The sequence below is a fragment of the Kogia breviceps genome, chromosome 5 (genome assembly GCF_026419965.1).
Source record: "Kogia breviceps isolate mKogBre1 chromosome 5, mKogBre1 haplotype 1, whole genome shotgun sequence".
Lineage (NCBI taxonomy): Eukaryota > Metazoa > Chordata > Mammalia > Artiodactyla > Physeteridae > Kogia > Kogia breviceps.
The window spans coordinates 138,726,233-138,746,322 of record NC_081314.1 but is presented as its reverse complement, the minus strand read 5'-3'; the positions used below and the strand labels follow the sequence as shown (position 1 = coordinate 138,746,322).

Sequence of the window (20,090 nt, the reverse complement as noted above, 5' to 3'; positions counted from 1 at the left end):
TGTCATTGAAGCCACGGGGTGATGGGTCTCTAAGTCTCAGTGGCTGCGTCTGTAACCCAGCCAACACTCTGGTTCGCCAAGACTCACCTGCCTTCCTCCTGGCTTGCTTCCTGTTGGCAACGGGGCTCACACTGCACCAGACAGGGCATCACACACTGCATACCCCTGTCAGACCACAAGTTTCCAAGATATATGACGGCTGATACAGACAAAATAGCTTTGGGGGTAATACTGCCCAAATCCTTCCGAATCAAACTCAACAAGCTCCCTGCAAATTAAGCACATAGAAATGGGGGGAAATGGTGAAATGCTTCAAACACTGTCTTATTACGTGGTCATCAGAGATTAACCCAGAGATCTGTGGACAATGATATTCTTCACGGCACTTCTTTTTTACCAAGGTGAAAATTTTAAAGCAGCCTCAACATGTAACCATTCAGGATTCTTTTAAAAAATTAAGGTAAACTGGAATACATTCAGGCAATGGGATACTATGAAGTTCTTAAAAATCAAGTTGTTGAAGAATGGAGAGAGATGATAGATAGATAGATAGATAGATAGATAGATAGATAGATAGATAGATAGATAGATGATAGATATAGACAGATGATAGATTATAGATATAGCTATATAGATACAGATCTGATTGAAAAGAAAGCAATCAGGGCTTCCCTGGTGGCGCAGTGGTTGAGAATCCGCCTGCGGATGCAGGGGACACGGGTTCGTGCCCCGGTCCGGGAGGATCCCACATGCCGCGGAGCGGCTGGGCCCGTGAGCCGTGGCCGCTGGGCCTGCGCGTCCGGAGCCTGAGCCTGTGCTCCGCAAAGGGAGAGGCCACAACAGTGAGAGGTCCGCATACCACCAAAAAAAAAAAAAAAAAAAAAAAAGAAAGCAATCAAAATATAAGTGAGATGATTTATGAAAATTGTGTAATTGAACAGGGCCTTGCATAAGGGAAGTGTTCAAGTTTATTAGTTATAAATAGTACAAGAGCATCTAAAATGCATATGCAATGCACACACACACACACGCACAGAAAAATAACAGGAATAATGTGCATCAAAATGCTAACATTTATTTTTGTGTGGAAGAATATCCCATTAAGTGATTTTATTTCCTTTGTATTTTCCTGTGTTTGCTGAATTATCTGCATTAACAAATATTACTTCTGTAATTAGAAGGAAAGCAATAGTTGCCTTGATTATGCTGGCTACTAAATGCAGTGAAATAGGCATTAGTCAACATGTTTTATACCAGTGATCCCCTCCACCCACCAAGCTGTTCAGGGGGACCTTGTCAATCTCGCAGAAAACTAGGTGTAGTTTGGAAAAAGTACCTTATTTTCTTTGTTCTTCAATGACGTTTAATTTATTTTTAGAACTTCAAATAACAACCAAGAAAATGGCCTAAGATTTTTTTATGTTTATCAAAAATGGGGCCTACTGGTTTAAAAAAGGCATAGATTTGCTGCTTCAGGATCAGTCTTTTTAATGTGCTATAATAATCCAACTAGTGTCCAGGCCAACCAGCAAATTTAAGGGATTTGATCATATTTAGGTCAATCAGTGATGAAATAAGGAGGAATTACCTTAAAACCAGAACCGAAGAAAATGCTAGAGCTTTCCCATGGAAATTTAGGTTACAGTAAAATTCTGTGTTGGTTTGCTAATTCGACCCAGAGTTAAGTTAAAGTTCGGAACACGTGGAGTTTTTTGTGTTGGAAACTTCTTTGGGGAAAGCCCGAGGTATCCCTCTGAATGCCTCTGTAAGACAATATTCACTTTTGCTTTCCCCTCACCTCCCCTGGCATGTCTCATGGTACACAACATAGAACCTCTGAAATTCTCAGAAGTACTTGGTACGGGAAATCCATTTCTACTTTGCACTAACATTTGTCTGAAGAAGGCGTGGGGGGGTTGAAAATGTGGTTGGTTTGGTTTGGTTTTTTATGTCTATTTTTGCATAAATTTCCTTCCACAACTAGAGCCTTGTCTGTGGGAAAAGGAAACACACGGGAAGAGATGCCATTTGCACAGCTGTCAGCCCTGCTCAGAAAGGAGGTGGGGCAGAAAGAACCCAAAACAATCCGCCGTAACAGGGCTGTTTTTTCTCCTTTTATTCATGAACTATGTGAATTTAAACGATACAGGTCAAAATGACCAAAGAGTTGTTTGGAAGAGATTCTTCTTTTTAGATTCAAGGTACACAGGAATAGCCATCTGTATTGATGTTGCTACTGGTTTAAAGAAGAAAAAAAAAAAACCTCAGTTATCATAATCTCGATCAGTAAAATTTAACATTTCTTACATAAGAAGGTCCCAAAGGAATGCTCAGACAGCAAAACTAACCTCAGTTTCTTTCAAACAAAAAAGAAACCTCATGTTTTGGCCCTGCTTCATCAAACCTTAGACAAATACACAATTCTACAATTTATAATAGTGTCTAGTAATTTTTAGAACTCCATTGACATTACACATCAAACAATAGAGTCTCCCTTTGATGGGAAATTAAACAGTACCATAATTTGGCAACAGAAGTATATTACAGTCAACAGGACGTCATCGGGGGGGGCTTAGTCCCACCCCTGGGCAGGGCTGTAAGGGGAGCAATATGCCACCAGCACTGTGACACATTTGTCACTGGAAACACAAAGGACTCATGTCAGGATCGATACATTCTTTTCTAAACAGACAAAGGCTAAGTGAAATGGCTTGAAGCAGTCACTACTGGGCAGGACCCCACACTCTCTGGCTTTTCTTGACCCCAGACTTTTGGAACAACCAGGACCCAAAGGGCGGTTGACTGGCTGACTCATTCCCACTCACAGCCCTCTTGCCACACCAGCCACGAGGGCTTGGTGCCCAGGAAGAAGGTCAGGACTTATTCTGGGTGAGTGGAACGGAGCTTGTCCACTTCTGCTGGCTGGCTTTAGATGGCCTTCCCTGGCCACCTTGAACAAAGAGATCTCTAAACAGCTCCATGTTTGGAAATAAAGTCAGTTACATCCACATGGACAGTTCCTCAAGGTGATTTGCAGATTACTCGTAGGACAAGAGATTCCAAGAAGCTTTCAGAAATCACAGCTTCCCCACACCCCTGAAGTCCAGGAGGTCACTTGGACTCCAGCATTTGCCAATTTCAGGCACGACGAAAAAGGACTTTGACTGTTGGTTGACAGCATTAGGAAGGACACAGCTTGTTGAAAACCGAAGGCACGCACTCCCCATTTGTCCTTTCAAGCCATGGCCCTCAACTTTCCACAAATGGCGATCCATATGCAACACCCCCCGATCACCAGGAACTGGCTGTTTTCGCCACCGCATCATTCCCAGCTTGCTAAGGGAGGGGTTGAACTCACGGGGTTGCCACCTCCTGAAATGACCTCTGAATGCACCTCTCAGGGGTTTAGACCTTGAGTTTCACAGGATTTTGCATTCCATCCCTCCCTAGGTGGCCTGCAGGGACATTTCTGGTAGCAAAGTATAAAAAGTCTGTGCCCCAGAAGTAGTCTGGACCTCTGACCCTTTTCTGGGACAGGGAAAAAGAGGAAGGTCTCTTGCCCTGGGGTCTCCATCATGGACACAGGCACCTCGGAGGCTGCTCTGTGCTACCTGTTCTGTGTGCCAGAAACAGCTTAACCCAGAAAGCCCCAAACTTCATCCTTCAACCCACCCAGCAGTGCCATTGGAGAAGACGGTGAGGATGCCCCAGGAAATTTCATGGAAAATGCAAACACCAAAGGGACGTGCTGAATCTATCCAGAAAGAGAACTGCAAAGGGTGAGCCAGGGTGGGTGAGGGGGTGGCCTCCCTCCCACGTCAGGAACTCTCTAGAAGGATGGTTATGTCCACCCAAGATTCCTGACCAATCTGCCAGAACCCATGGAAGCTTCTGGAGCACATCACACGGATCTGATGGGAAACAGGCTCTCAATCCTCCCGTCCTACCTGTTTAATGAAATACCTGGGTCTCATCCAAGGTCATGGCTAGAAGGTACTTATCAGTTTATCACAACACCACCCACTTTATTTAAATTCATCACATTCTATGCCCCTCAAAAATGACTTCTTTGAATTTCTAATGTATGCAACTCAGATTTTCTTTTTAATATAAGAAATTTAGTTGGGTTGAACCCAAGTAATCTGATTAAGTATTTTCTACTCCTGGGATAGGTTTTTAATTTTTTTTCTATAGTTTTATGCACTTACATTAGATTCCTAAAATACTCTCATATACATACAGAAAAATAATCTCTCAATGACAAATCACATTTTACAATAACAAGTTAAATATTTATAACTACAGAATCTGTGTTAGTTTATGCAACATTTAACCATAGCCTCTTACACACTATATGTACATTTAGTCATGGACATTCCCATAAACATACAGCAGAGATTTCTGGACAAACCATTTAAAGAGCATAACTTTTTCACTTTATGTAGTGGAATTCTGCATTTTTCTTACCTGGAAACTGTATAAAACGCAGAAAATCGGAAGCTAAGAACTGATTATCATACACAGCACATTTTTGTTCCAGATTCTCCTCTGTTTGCATGTATTTACACATATATTGGCCACCTATAGATGTGAAGGTACAAAGCTGATGTAGCTAAGGCAACAGGACACGAATTGTATGACTGCCAAGTTGTCTGTCTAGGCAGGGCTATGAAGGGGTAAAAGAAGTGGGCCAGGAGGGTACAGACCTCAGCCTGCTGGGCTTCAGCGGACAAGATCTGAAGTTGGTTTTACAGTTCAAAGACACTTGGGCTATTGGCAATGTATGTTTTAAATGCATGTGTTAAAATAAATATCATTATCAAAGATCTTGCTAGAATATCTACTTTCCAATAGTGAATATTTAGCAGATGACATTTATAAGGATGTTGATTTGTAAAATGTACACCAAAATGTTCATTCATGAAAACTAACGTTGACACAATATTAATTAAATGCCTCTAGAAAACACTTCTGAACTTTTCAGTAGTCTGGACGATGGCAATACACGTAGAAACAAAGCTATAATTTGCTATTTCGTTCAAAGTGACGCCATCAGATCCACGTAAGATGAATTTGATATTTCTGTTCAACTTTCTGTCGACATTTTTACTTAGAAAACTTTATAATCCCAGACAGAATCGGGAAACATAGACAGGATTATTGCTCTCTGTGTGTAGAAGTGAAATCGATTTGCAAAGTCAAAGCAGAAGTGCCAAGGTTTTGGAGCATCCAGCCGAGTGCTAGAAACCTCTAGCGAAAGAAAGTAACAATAACCGCACAGCAGGAGGGGCAACTCCATGGTCAGCTGCTTCCCCGGCACGTGGTCTTCTAGAACGCGAGGCTACTCACGAAGTGGGGTCTTTCCTCTCTCCTCACATCACCCTGCTCATGGATGGGATCCCATGGGGGAGAGCCCAGCTGGGAAGCCACTGCCCCCCTGACGCAAGAGCCCTCCGGACACCTGTGGAGCAAGGGACCAGCCTGGGCAGGGTGGCCGCTGGCTTCCCTCTGTCCAGGGAGTGGAGATGGGGGGGCAGCGCCCAGCCCCCCAGGGGAAGGGGCACTGGGCACTACCCTACCCCCGCCAGCTCTCCATTCTTGATACCATCACCTGGATGGTCACTTGAAAGGCAGAGGCTGGAAAAGCCCCCCTGTCCTACCAGCAAAGAGGAGACAAGCCCCCAGTGGGTGACTAACGACTAAAAGGAAGGGTTTTATTTCAAATCAGTGGGTTAAATGGTAAAGTCTTGGAGGCCTCTTGGCACACGTGGCCTGCCCTGGACTGGGAGCCCGGAGACCAGGCACATCTGTCAGCTAGGGGCTTGGGTCCTGTACCCTGTGATTGGTCCAGACCATTTGTGCGTTTACAGAGTAAGAAGCCAAAGGTGAAGCCCCACTTGCTTCAAAACTCAACTGAAAATACAGTGTGACCAGGTCCAGCTTCACGGGTGTCCAACCTGTGCCGTCGCATGGGACCCTGTGCTTAAGGGGGCCAGCTCTTCATTTAATTCTCTGCTGTCATCACCTCAAAATTCTTCATAATTTTGAACAAGGGGCCTCACACTTCCATTTTGCACTCAGCCCACAAATTATGTAGCAGGTCCTGAGTGTGACTCTGGGAGGGTCAGACCAATCTGTTTTCCTGTTCAATCCACATATCCACTCATTCCTCCCGGTGCACATACAAACATACACACACACACACACACACACACACACACACACACACACACACACACACCCCGCATGCAATGATCGGCATGGCCCCAACAGTCCCTTTACATCTGAAATCCCAGAAGTCACAGTCTCCGAGTAGAGAGACTCTGCTATCCAATCCAAGCAGGCGGGACCTTACTTCTAGAACCCTTCTTGGGGAGAGGGCGCCTCACCCAGTGCACCCGCCCCGCGTCAGCCCAGCAGTGGGGGGACACCTCCGACTTGCACCTAGGGCCCCTGCAGGGATGAATCTCAGGGGCCTTCATCAAAGCAGATGCAGAAAAGGCAGGAAGGCTAAGAACACCTTATAGCCCCAACCCCAGCAGGAGAGAAAGGCAAGGTGTCACCAGGTACCCCAGGGGTGCTGGGTTCGAGTCTCATGCCCGCTTCGAACCCCGCCCCCCCCTCACCCTACGCCTTCCGTCTCAGACCCAGCAAGCTCGTTCCGTGATTTACACGAGAGCAAAGCCCAGGAGCTTCAGTAGGTGGAGCCAGCGCCCAGGGATCCGCCAGCGGGACCTGCACGTTTCCAACAGAGAGGTCGCCCCCTAGCGGTGACAGGGGGTCGAACGGCAGCTGCTGGTTCCTCAACCAGGCTCTGCAAAGCCTCCACCAGGACCCACCCCTTCTCTGGCTCCTGCATCACCCTCTTTGCTCCAGGCCCCATTCTGTTTAGACAGAGAAACGGGAGGAAATAAGGGATTTGAGTATGAGAGGAAAAATGCAAAGGAACATTGTTTTAGGAACACCGCCGCATAGGAATGTGATTCTTTTCAATGAAAAAAGTACAAAACCAGAGTTCCTAGAAGAAAAATATGCATTCTTTCCACTGCATAAAAAGAAACCCTGGTTACTGGATAATTCTCAGTAAATATCAGAGAAACGTTCAACTTTGTTCAAGGCTGACCACGTAAGCCCACTTCTGAACAGTTTATTTGATGGGCTTTGACTCCTAAAATATTCACTCTCTTCAGATGATTTTAACAGTGTAGGCTGGTATAGAAAGTAGAACAAAATCTTATTAAAAAATGACTCACAAAACACCCTGACATACAGTAGGGGCAAATTTACCCTGAAATATGACAACCACACATAGTGTTGAACAAGTTATTATGTGGGTGTTTTCTGGTTCCCCGAGGCCAGATTAAAGAGGGTTCCTTTCAGCGGAGGAACTGATTGAACCTGCATGTCACTGAAATAATTATTTGGAGGTGGAGATGAATTTTTACAAGCACTGGCTGTTATTCAAATGACTTAAAGTTAGATCTACAATTAGTCTGTGAAAGCCACAAAGGCAGACCCCTCCTCACCACCTCGCAGCCCCTCGGATGCTATTTGGGTCCAGAATGGGGACTCCCTGAATGAACGATGCACTATTAACCGTGCTGACCGTGTTACTGAGAGACCACAACCCAGAGATGGGACTTTCCAACTGTTGGCATCTGGGTTTTAATGCTCCCAAGATAGGGAGCTATTAGTTTTCTATCTTTCATGTGGCATGCGTTTTCCATGCTTATCAGGAAGAGATTTTGGTTCCTAAAGATAGCAGGTTATGTACCTTAGTTGAGCCTGGTGACCTACAAACATATCCTGGAACTGACACAATGCAGGGTGAAGAAATGGGAGTTCTAGAAGGTTCCTTTCCTCTAGCTCAGATAAACATCTGCTTTCCAAGTGCAATAAACATCCCAACCATATTGACACAATACTAAGTGGCCCCCATAAAGCACGGCTCAGGGCACTGCCAGCTGAGTCTCGGCATCGGATCTGAGCCATTCCCTGCAGTCAGGAGAAGCCCCTGAGTGTAAAGAGGAGGCGGTATTCGTTTTACCAGATACCCCTTAGGGTGGCTCAGACCACAGCATCTGAGGGCCTCACCGTGTCACTGATTCACTGATTATGCTTCCACCTGGTAGGAATTAAAGTCCTAATCCTAAAAACCAAACAAGAATATCCAGCCTTGTCTGTTGTCATCACCTCACTTTCTGCACAGGAAGCTCTGAACTTTCAAAGCAAGTACATCTGGAGTAGGCAGACCCAATGCTAACCTCACACTAACTTCAAGTCTGAAATTACCCTGCCACCTCTCAAGTAGGCAGGCGTCCATTTCAAAGTGCTAGTGTCCGCTGTAAAACTCATCTCCAGCCTCAAAGAGAAGGGAGAATGCAGCGAATTGAAATAAAATGAAAAACCACTTGCTGTTGCCAGTGGAAATTCTTAAAATCTTTACATACACAAAACAAATATTCTTCTTGCGAATCAAAAAGGCCCAACCAACTAGGAAAAAATTATTTGGAGTAGAGATAGAGAAGTCTTTTTCTGCTCATACAAAGTACTGGCAAACTTTAAAACAGACTCCAAGGATCTCCTTTCAAACAGAACCAGAAGCACTTCATTCACTCCCCTTTGTTCTACAGTCCCATCAGATTCTAGAACGCCCCTGCCCCTGGTCAGTGGCTTTACACGTGCACCAGGCAACTCCTGGAGAGACAGGAGTTTGGGGTACCAGGTCACCGAGACAATGCAAGTGGTCAATTTATCCATTTTCTGGTGGAATTTTTTTTCCAACTAAATTCAATGCTACTCAACCAGCTGAAATAGTTACTTTCCTAGACTTAGGTCATGCTTAAATTGTTCAAAGAAGAAAAGAATGATCCTTTTAACATGAACGTTCTTTGGGAGCATAGCTCTCTCCTCTGCCATCAGAGGTCAGGGGCACGTAGGAAGCCCGGGCCCAGTTTCTCCAGCATCCGTGGAGACCCCAGCCTAGAAAGGTCTCTCTCTGTGTGTCAGGCCAACCTGGGTCTGAATGAAGCTCAGGGCACAGCCCTGTGAGCAGAAAGGCCCCTGGCTGGGCTTAGAGGAGGTCAGCGTAGTTCAGAGAAAAGGGAAGCTTGCGCGGGTGTCTAGAGGGCTGGGGTCAGAATGCCAGGAGGTAGTGGCTTGGAGAAACCCTGTGTTTCAAAAGCAAAGAGCTATAGGAGATAGAAAGTTATTGGCTAGGGACATTTCATCTCTATGAAACACAGCCCAGGCAGCCCAAAAGGTAGAAGGGAAGAACCAGAGGTCAAAGAATTTGAGACTCCACGCGTCACCCACATTCCTGTAGCTCACACATGACTCACGAGTCACAGCTGGATCTGAGGGCCAGCCTAACTCATCCATAAGGAGGATCAGTCACCCCACAAGTTACCCCAGTGAGAGCACGAGGACAGGGTTGCTGCCCTGGAGGGGCATCTAAAGGACGCTCAGTTTTGTCACTTGGGAGAAAAATTCACATATTGCTTCTTCATGCTACATTAATTCCGATAACGGGACTCTGTGGGTGGGTGACCTGATGGACCTAAAAAGGCGACAAGATGTTTGTCATTGAGCACATCGCATCCTCCCTACATGAACCGAGACGCCCGGCATTCACACTCAGAGAAAGCCGATGAAGAAAAGGGAGAACAGAAAGAAAAGGATTGGAATGGTGACCCCATTTAGGCAGGTAACCCTTCTTTTTCTACCATAGTAACATGTCCTTCTTCAGAAGTACACTGAACAAACTGTATCCGTTATAGAAATAGGAAAGCATGATTGGTAGGTCTATTCGTAGATTTAATTTAAAACAGTTTCCTAACAACATCAAAAAACTTAAAGTATTTGAACCATGTCTGCTGCCGCAAAGTGGTAAACGAATGCATGCTTGAAGTTCAACCTGGTCTCTAAGGTCTTCAGTTGAGAGTTTCTAACTAAAGGGTATATCTGCTTGCTTCAAAAAATACTTATGTCTGTTGTTCTTGATACAAAAGTTTACACTATCTTTAATAAATAAATAATAGAGTGTTTCTTAAAAGTATGAAATGTAAACTTTGTTGCCTTTTCTGACACACGCATTTTAAAAATCGCTTGAACAATGACAGGGCTCTTATGGGCAAGGATGACATGACATATTCAGTTCCCAGCGAAGTGGGTAGTTCACTCCGCCACTAGGTTGATGCTATCTTCGCAAAGTGTTTCTACAACCCTGATTCAATCCTAAGGACCTGCAATCAAAGAGAACACCGTCTCACACAGGAAAGCTAGATTCCAGGACCGAGAGAACGCGCAAAGAACATTGGATGAAAACGACAAACTGGGATTATGAGAACGTTATCATGCAAACAAAATACGGCCCACACTTTCCATTAGCGAATCAAGTTCTCATGTGGTTAAGCAGCCTATCTCCTGGCATTTAAGGAGAGAGACTCAAAGAGCACAAGCCAGACTTGGCACGTGTTCATACACTCCTGACTGTCAACGCGCCACGTGTTTTTCCATCACTGAGAGGTTGCTTGTGTACGGCGGGGGTTCGGGAAGGAGTCTCAGGTCTTCTTCTCTGGAACTGAGGGGCTCGCATGCTTCTCGGGTCTCTCCCCCACCACGTAATAGATTTCCTCCACAGATTGTCACTTTTCCTTCTCACACCTTGGGGATGCCTTTGGGGGGAACGTACCAAAGACATCTGCGGAAATTTCCCATGATAATCAGGCAAGAGTAGGCTCAGATCTGGTCACCGACAACGACTCTTGTGAAACATCACAGGACCTCCAAGCCAAGAGAGAATTTTCCAACCGGGCTGGCAACCAGGACCCCATAACGTCGGAAAGCAGCCCTTCAGGTGACCTGCAGGGATCTAATCCAGCAGAGTATAACTTGGTAGGTAGCAACCTTCCTTAACCACCTTCCAAGGATGCTGGAACTCAGAATCAGATCACCCGATAGTAGCCAGTGATAGTTTTTGTTGACATCTAGCAATAAAAGACCTGGAGGAGACTGGAAAAGCTCTAACAACACAACTGCTGGAATCTTCCATGGACCAGCTCTTCAAAGAGCTAGACCAGTGTCTGACCAGGAGACCATCTCCCGAGTGATCAGATGCAGGGGAGCATTTCAAATGAGGTCCCAGTGGGAGAATGAGATTCTGAAGCAATGACAAGCTCATCGGGATTATTTCTAAACACACCAAGGACTCGGCATCGTAGGTCAGGGGGCCTACCTGGAGGCTGGTGGAGGTAAGAAACAGGAGGATTACGTGAGTTCTCCAAAAATACAGACATGGCATTTATAAATCTATTTTACAGTAACCAGACCCAAGCCTCAGGCCCAGGGATGGGCCAGACTCCCAACCGAACGTAGCTGGAGGCGATGGGATTCCAAAGACCCTGGAAGCCATGATGAGCCCTGCAGTGAAAACAAAGGAAAACACAGTTTTGCTTCACAAAATGGGAAATTGTTTAGGGGGAAGGATTGTCAAGAAGTATTCCCAGAAGCTTTGAGGGTCCTGTCTTTGCTGTCCTGTTGCCCTGTGGCTGAACACCAAACGGTGGGGTCCTCGAAAAGCAACACCACTTCCAGACAGCATCTGCTGCCTCAGGCTGGAACTCGGCCGAGCACACCCTGGGCCGGCTTCCTAAGGCTCATCAAACAACTGCAGGTCCAAGCGGACCACGATCTCTCCCGTGGGAACTTCATGCAGCAGGAGACACTTTGTAACTGGACCCTTGGAACCCTGGTCCTTCTTGATGTCAGCCACGCGGATCTCCGTCCGACCCAAAAAATCTGAAAGGAGAAACACACAGACGCTCCTCAGAGAGGATTCCTTCTCTTCAAGGCGGGTACTTGGCGTATTGGGAATGTCCCAACAAGTTGTTATACTCTTCCTTCTTCCAAAAGGGAGTTAGGTCAGTTTCCAAGAATCCAGGGACTACAATGACAGCATAATTGTTTTTTAAATAAATTTATTTATTTTATTTATTTATTTTTGACTGCATTGGGTCTTCGTTGCTGCACGCGGGCCCTCTCCAGTTGCGGCGAGCGGGGGCTACTCCTCGTTGCAGTGCAGGGTCTTCTCATTGCAGTGGCTTCTCTTGCTGCGGAGCACGGGCTCTAGGCACACGGGCTTCAGTAGTTGTGGCATGCAAGCTCAGTAGTTGTGGCTCGGGGGCTCCAGAGAGCAGGCTCAGTAGTTGTGGCACACGGGCTTAGATGCTCCGTGGCATGTGGGATCTTCCCGGACCAGGGCTTGAACCCATGTCCCCTGCATTGGCTGGCGGATTCTTAACCACTGCGCCACCAGGGAAGCCCAGCGTAATTTTTAAATGAAGTGAAAACAAAAAGGTACCAGGATGGGGATGAAGGAGAGCCCAGAAGAAGCTCAAAACACAGACTTTCCTCACACTCGAGGACCCCACAAAGGGCTATGAGCTTCCTGGGAGGCAATGCAAAACCAGATGTCCTATCAGCTGCACAATTTGCAACTTACATGAAAGTTAAAGAAATTGCCCAGAAGAAAGTCAGTTATTTCTGGGACAAAAATTGGACAGTATTTTCTCCCAGGGGTTGTCCTAGGAGCATGCTTCGTGATATTACACTCCTTTTCGAAAAGTCAAGGATGGTGAACAAGGGCTGGTCCTTATAATGCACCGCTGTAAGTACCAGAGAGCAAACTCGAGGGGATGGGGAGGAGGTGACAGCATGGGAGCTGCATGCCTCCAGCCATGCTCCCAGGACAATCTCAAAACCACTTTTTATCAAATATTGAGTGTCAGTATGAGAATGGACGTGAGCGTGTTTGAAACAATTTTTGATGCTGTGCAGATGCACAATGGTGTTAAACGGGCCTCCAGACCCTCCTTCATTTTTTCATTCAACAATTAGTTTTTGGAATATGCTATGATCCGGGAATACTTGTACAGGAAACAGCTTTTCTTTCAACGGTTAAAACCTGGGAATATTTTCTGGTGGTAGATACCGGTTTATTTTGCCCTTTGTGCATTTTATTGAAATGATCTCTGAAGTAAGAACAATACTAGGATTTGCAATTTAAACTCTAGTGCAGCTGCCATTGTGTCGTGGTATTTCACTACTAAAAAAAAAAAAAAAAATCCAACCTCAAGCCTTTATTTATCAGAATAAAAATTGCCAATGAGGGACACCCCTCGTAGCTCAGTGGTTGAGAATCCACCTGCCAATGCAGGGGGACACGGGTTCAATCCCTGCTCCGGGAAGATCCCACATGCCGCAGAACAACTAAGCCTGTGTACAACAAGTACTGAGCCTGTAAGCCACAACTACTGAGCCCACTTGCTGCAACTAGAGAAAGCATGTGCGCAGCATGGAAGACCCAACGCAGCCAAAAATAAATAAATAAATTTAAAAACAAATTGCCATTGAAACACAGTGCTTAAGAGCCCAGACTTGGGCTTCCCTGGTGGCGCAGTGGTTGAGAGTCCACCTGCCAATGCAGGGGAAGGTGGGTTTGTGCCCCGGTCCGGGAAGATCCCACATGCCGCGGAGCGGCTGGGCCTGTGAGCCGTGGCCGCTGAGCCTGTGCGTCCAGAGCCTATGCTCCGCAACGGGAGGGGCCACAACAGTGAGAGGCCCGTGTACCGCAAAAAAAAAGAGCCCAGACTTAAGAGTCAGATTGTTCTGGTCATGCTCTAACATTTAGCCAGCTATGTGACCATCTTTGGGCAATAATTAATAGTAACTAACTCACAACGAGATAATTCATATAAAAGTACTAAAAGAAAAAAGCCGCATGGAGCAATTTAAGCCTTGCACAGATTATGTCTGCACTGGACCCTCACTCCTAGCACTTAATTTTACTCTTTGAATATAATTAAGTTGAGACCACAATCTTTAAACTTAACTGTCTTATTTTTGTTGGGTTGAGGACGGGACAGAGAAGTTTCTCCGAATCATCGCCAGTCCCATTTTTTTTTCCAGGCTCAAGCAGAAACAGGAAGTTGGTTGAAGGGACGATGCATCCAACACAATTCCATCCCTTTAATTAACCAGAAATGTCACCCAAAGGGCACCGATTGATTCTGCCTCATTTTTTGTGGCCTAATGTTCTTCTTGCTCTACTGGCTAGTTTTATGAATTTTCACCATAGCTTTTAGCCAAGGACTAAAGAATTGGGCGGAGGCTTTGTGGTATAGCTCTCTCTGCGTTTACTTGCTTTGGGGGAGCACAGGACCATGGTCTTTGTCTAGGGCCGCTGGACCACTCTAGACCAAGCATGCTTTGTCCACCTTCTCTGAGACAACCTGGCATCAGTGAAGGCCTCTTTCCAGGGGATGCTGAGTCTTATCTTATGCCAAACTCATCTCTCTGGCAGGAAGCCCAAGAAATTCTGGGCACCAAGTTCCCCGGTAGAAAATATTTATCCATGAAAGCCAAGTGACAGCGAAAGGGGAAGGGTGCCTCCGGGCTGCTTTTTACTCACCGTCTGGAGAGAACTGGTCCCTCTCAAACACGGTGATGCAGAGGACCTCCTGCTCCAGGTCTTTGATGAAGAACTGGCAGTTGGAATTCCACTTGGGATTCAGAGTGTCCTGGATTGTCTTGGTGATGTGACACTGGGAGCCCATGGTCACCTCGCAGTACGGGTTACTCTTTCCTAGAGGGAACAGAGCCTGCTTGACCTCCCGCCTGCCACCCAGCTCTTCTGGGTGAGTATGGCGGGGTCACAGTCATGTGGCAGCTCTTCTCGCTACACCCCTCATTTTGATCTCCCTCCAATGCCACACTTAATAAGCTGCATAAAATGGAGAATCCAGGCGGAAACTCGCACAATCCAGCATCATACTTAAAGTATACTACTTAAATATTCATAATACTTAAATAATTACATTAGTGGGCTTCAAAACTAAGCCTTTCCTGTCTCCTCACTTTAGCCCTAGATTGTGTCAAAACCACAGTCATCCTTCAGTATCCACGGGGACTGGTTCCAGAACCCTCCACAAATACCCAAATCCTCAGATGCTCAAGTCCCTTAGATAAAATGGTATAGTCTTTGCTACCCACATCCTCCCATATCCTTTAAATCATCTCTAGATTACATGTAATACCTAATACAATGTAACTGCTATGTAAAGCGTTGCCGGTGTGTGGCAAATTCAAGTTTGGGTTTTGGGAAATTTTTCGAATTTTCTTTGAATAGTTTCGATCCGCATTTGGTTGAATCGCAGGTGCAGAACCTGCAGATACAGAGGGGTTGACTGTACTGTGAAAGGGCAGCCACTCAGATCTGTCTCGAGAGCAAAACGGTGGAAAAGAATTTAAAAATAAATTTCTTTCACAAGTGCTACAAAAACCAAGTCTGGAAGGCAATTGAGGATTATGGAAATAGCACATTTGTTTTAAAGCCAGGTGGAGGGGACGCAGAAAAGGCTCCCACCACTAATATGTGCTAGAGGGGGCCTCTTGGGTCCTTACCGTGTGAGCGACAGGGTTTCAGTTCAATGCCCTCCACCACGTTCACCATCAACCTTCCAATGCCTGTGGCCCTTTGGGAACGGACTACGACGGCAGGAGAAACAACACAAAACGCTCCCGTTTAGGATTTGCTGCCTTTCTGGTTTGCCTCATGATCAGTCTTAGGCCCCCCTGCAAGAACAATTCCCCGCCCCTACCCCGCATTGAGTTCTTGCTTCCTTGATCCTGGAGTCTGCCCTCCACCCCTCACCCTGCAGCCCGCTCTCCCTCTTCCGCCTGCCTGCCCCCTCAGGCTCTCCCCTGCCCCCAGGCCCATCTTCCAGCTCTAAGGGTTCTAGGCGCCAACCAAGCGGCTCTCTGCCGCCGCTCTGCGGGATCACGGGCCCTCCGCTCAGCGATGCATTTACCCAGGTACGCCTTCTCCCGTTTCTTCTTCTCCGTCTCTAGGTAGAGTTCAGAAGCAGCTTTGATTTTCTGCACCCAGGCAGTCCTTGGAAAGGAAGAGACAGAACGGTGCCAAACAGAACTCAGGCTTCAGGTCTGTACAAATTCAGTTTCTAGGACTCTGCCTTGTTCGTTTGATTTTTACAACAAAGGCATGAGTGACATTTGTACTGATGTGCTCAAGACCTGAGAGTGCGTCCCCATGGAAGAAAATCTATGATGATAAATGCTGCCCTGGAGGAGATGTTGGCAACAACTCGTCCTTCCTTCTTGAAAAGCATCACATATTTGCCTAATCCAATAAGGCCAGAAGGATTTCTCTTACTAAACAATCCAAGGAAAGAAACCATTTCTCAGATAAGGAACCACTTTCCGTGAAAGAGCACACACGCGCTGGGGAAAGCATCTTGGCTTTCCCCAACCTCTTGGCGTGATGTTTTCGCCTTCCTTTTCCCGAGAAGCATATGCATGACGACTTTAGCCAATTTCCTGCTTTTTGGCACAAATGCTCTTGGAACGCTGTAGGTCTTATGTCAAGTTCACCCTTCAGAAAATAATCTGTTTCATTTGGCTCCGGGGCAGAACCTTGAAGATGAGATTAAAGCAAAAATGCCCACAGTTCTGCGATCCAGAATGTCTGTCCGGGGGAGCCAGCTGAGGAGGGGGCCAGGATTAGGTGGTCCTATCAATCCCCAAATCACTTTCCTATTGGTTTCTGCCAGCTGGGAAACCTTGGGAAACGAGATGCTCCATTTATCTCAAATTCTGAAAATTGCTTTTTAAAACATTCTCAAGCAAAATTCATTTCAATGCATTTTACTTTGCAAAATTCATGCCATGGGTCAAACTTCTGAGAGGCTCTAGAAAAATGTATTAAGACTGCCCCGCCCTCATGCCCCCCCCCACCTCCAGCCAGAGGGGATGGCATTGCAACTGAAGGAACGTTGGGATCTGCTGATTAATTAAATGTCCCACATCTGTCCTACACCTGGTGGGACCTGGGCACCCAGTGCCAATGAGCAGGCAACTCTTACCTTTCATTTATGCTTTCTGCTCGGAGGGTGTAGACTCGGTCGATGTGGGAAATGTGGAAGATGGGTTCATCCCCGGAAGGGTCGGTGGGTAATTTTACTAGAACCTCATTTAGGAAAATAGGCTGAAAAATAATGCACAGCCATTACGAAACCAGACTGGGGGCCGTGTATTGCAGTAAACTATGAATATGTGTGTGTGCTTACATGCACATGTTCTAATAAACTAGACTGAGGGTGAGGGTGAGGGTGTGTGTGTGTGTGTGTGTGTGTGTGTGTATGTGCACGGCAGGGGTGGGATGGTGTTTCAGTAAACTATACCAGAATAATGATTTTGTGTTCATATTAACTTTCAGATACTGAAAATTATAAATATGGATTTCCCCCCTCCATTTTGCAGGTATTTTTAAAGTCCTCCAGAATAAGAACTGATGGGTCTGTTTTTCCCATAGTATATCCTAATCAGCAAACAGCCTCCATCAACTCTACCTCCAAGCATTTCTCTCCAATTTGTTCATACAAAGCTACTAGTGACAATCTACATAAGTACATTGTGCTTTTTCCCAAAATAAAGCTAACTGCTGCTTCAGAGAAAATTCTTCTGTGAAAATACCTACACAGAGACAAGTTTAGAAAAACAACATCCCATGACACGAAGACACACAAACAGCCATGCACGTAGAAGCAGACCAAATAAACAGCTAAGGAAAATTCTCTACACGTTGACTATTTAGATTGGCTTTTGCTGGAAAAAGGTGAGGGGCACAGATGTTCCAAACCATCTGGAGAAGTTTGGAGGGAGATCAGGGAATGTTCGGGAAGTGGGTGCTTGAGTTCTAGTCTCGAGCTTTCCCACACCTGCTACACTAGACCGGGAACCCCACCAGAGCAAGGCATACCTTCAACACATCTGGGGGACCCACTTGACACTTGACAGCTACTAGATGTTTCGTCAATTGATTTGAGCGCCGTTCCTTTTCTGATACTGCTGGACCTATGATGCTGTGGTCACCCTAAATCCTGTCTCAGCCCCTGAACTTCCTGTATGCCACAGCCCCCAAACCCTGCTGAAATGCCCTTTCTGGAAACTTCCTCCTCCCCCAAAAGTCAGCCCTGATGTTGCAATCTAGAATCAAACTTACGGTTTTGTACATTTTATACTGCAGGTTTGATTTGGGGCTGAAGACTTTGTCGGTGCCCGAAGAGCCCAGGGGCTTTATGATTTGGGTCAGCAGAAGGAAGTCGTTGAAGAGGAAGCCATACAGCTCCTTGTTGCTCTTGGCCTTGTAGAGTTTCCCACTGTGCAGAAACTTGCGTGGTCCCAAGCAATTGGTCACTGAATTAAACACAAGTTGCTGAGAAAGGAAAACAAAACCCAAAGAAGACACAATGAAGGGAGGTCATTTTTTTGTTTTTCTGCATCTGAAAGCATGGGCTCCATCAGAATCTGAGGCCTGTAACTTAGGCTCAAATCAAGGACTGCTTTGAAAACTTCAGGCAGGGACTTTTGGAGCCAAGAAGTCAAAGTCGTGGTTCTGGAGATTCCACGTGTCAAGATGAACTTTGGCTATAATTCCTAATGCTTTTCCTTGAGGTCTGCTCAGTGTCTCAGGGCGACTGGTGCTTCTCTCCCTTGTATTTATTGGGGAAACTGGGCAGCAGGAAGAAAACACTCAGCCCTCTCCATCCTTGATGGGTATGTGCTGTGTGCAGGCTAGTCCGCCGGACGTGGCGTGAACCAGCTCCAGTGATGGCCCTGCACAGGCTCAGACAGTCCTACGTGGTTCTGGAAAGCAGCAGCGACTCTCTCTGTACAGTTCCACAGGACAAATGTTACTTTCCAAGGTGCAGCTTGAGTCCAGGCCCCTACCACATGGGTGGACTACGAAATTCAGTGGTGCTGACAGATGCCTCAAAGCCAAGCAGAACAGACACTGATGGTGCCCATTAAATCTCACCCAATTCACTGGTCCTGAAAATGTGAAGGGGACAGGCAGCTCTCTTCCTTCCACTTCCCAAAACTTGGAGACAGATCTAAGTGCTGAAACGCAGCTCTATCATCCCCCCCTGGGCTCTATCATCTCATGCTCTATCATCCCCCCCTGGGCTCTATCATCTCATGCTCTATCATCCCCCCTGGGCTCTATCATCTCCTGTGAGCAGGTTCTAAAGGTGCAGAGGGAGACTGTAGAAGATATGACCCCATTAAGGCCCCCCTTTTGGATAGTGGGGGAGAGATGGAGGGAGGGGAAGGCCACAGCTGTGCCCAGGAAGTGATACGATCCAGGCAGGAGTCAGAACTTCGGGTCTCCACCTGCCCACACTTGGGCCCCAGGGGTATCCTCCACCCATCAGCCTTCAAGGCTGAGGCTCTCTCCAGAGCTATGAACCCTACAGACCTCCCTGAGAAGAGTATTAATGAACAGGTGACAGTTCACAACACACATTCTCCAAGAGATGCTGCTGGCCACCTGTCTGCCTCCAGTGTAGGAGAAAGAATCAGTGGGGCCTCTATGACCAGAGACCTATAGGCAGCAAGGAAGAGTGACCAGTCCACTCTGTTCTCAGGTACAGGGAGGGACAAGGGCCTCTAACCTCCCACTGAGGTTCTGAGGGAGCCCCAAAGACTGAAGGTGACACCACAAAGGGAGGCTTCAAAGGATGTCAATCTAGCCCTTTTTACTCACCAAGAGAGAGTTTAAGCCACTTAGGGGCAATGAACCTAGCAATTCACTTGGATGACATAGAGGTGATGTGGTTTATTCATACGCAAAGGTTAGAGCCTCCAACTGGCCAGGCTAACACTGAACATATGTGAATTGAGAACAGTCTTGATAGTTCTTGATCTTAAGACAAGAATGCCAAAGACGGCATTTATTTGAAACTTAATCACCAGTGTGTGTCCAGATCTGGGCCAGGAAACAGAAGCCAAAACGTTCCCTCCCCACGATCGTGAACCCTGACTGTACAGACAAAACAGACCATACAGAAAGCTGGTGTACAACAGCCAGGAAGGATCGATCACTAAAGAAGGACAACAGTCTATTTCAAAGAGGGTATATACATCACAAAAAAGCAAATGACAAGAGTTTATTTTATTCTTAATGTTTTGAGGGGTTTTTTTTGCCGTGCCATGTGGCAGGCGGGATCTTA

At 46.3% G+C, this 20,090-nt stretch overlaps 1 protein-coding gene across 4 annotated transcripts in view; it reads right to left on the bottom strand.

The window, feature by feature from the left end:
• Positions 1–10,385: 10,385 nt before the first annotated feature.
• The window catches only part of ITSN1 (intersectin 1), a 227,602-nt gene continuing 217,897 nt past the window's right edge, over positions 10,386–20,090 (bottom strand). For all 4 annotated transcript variants that reach the window (XM_059064443.2, XM_067035034.1, XM_067035032.1 and 1 more), the window contains 6 exons: positions 18,080–18,292; positions 16,941–17,062; positions 15,870–15,952; positions 15,463–15,546; positions 14,471–14,644; positions 10,386–11,799 (listed from right to left, as the gene is read on the bottom strand). In XM_059064443.2, coding sequence (XP_058920426.1) covers positions 11,651–11,799; positions 14,471–14,644; positions 15,463–15,546; positions 15,870–15,952; positions 16,941–17,062; positions 18,080–18,292 — 825 coding nt within the window. In that variant the 3' untranslated portion in view covers positions 10,386–11,650. The remainder of the gene's footprint in view (positions 11,800–14,470; positions 14,645–15,462; positions 15,547–15,869; positions 15,953–16,940; positions 17,063–18,079; positions 18,293–20,090) is intronic.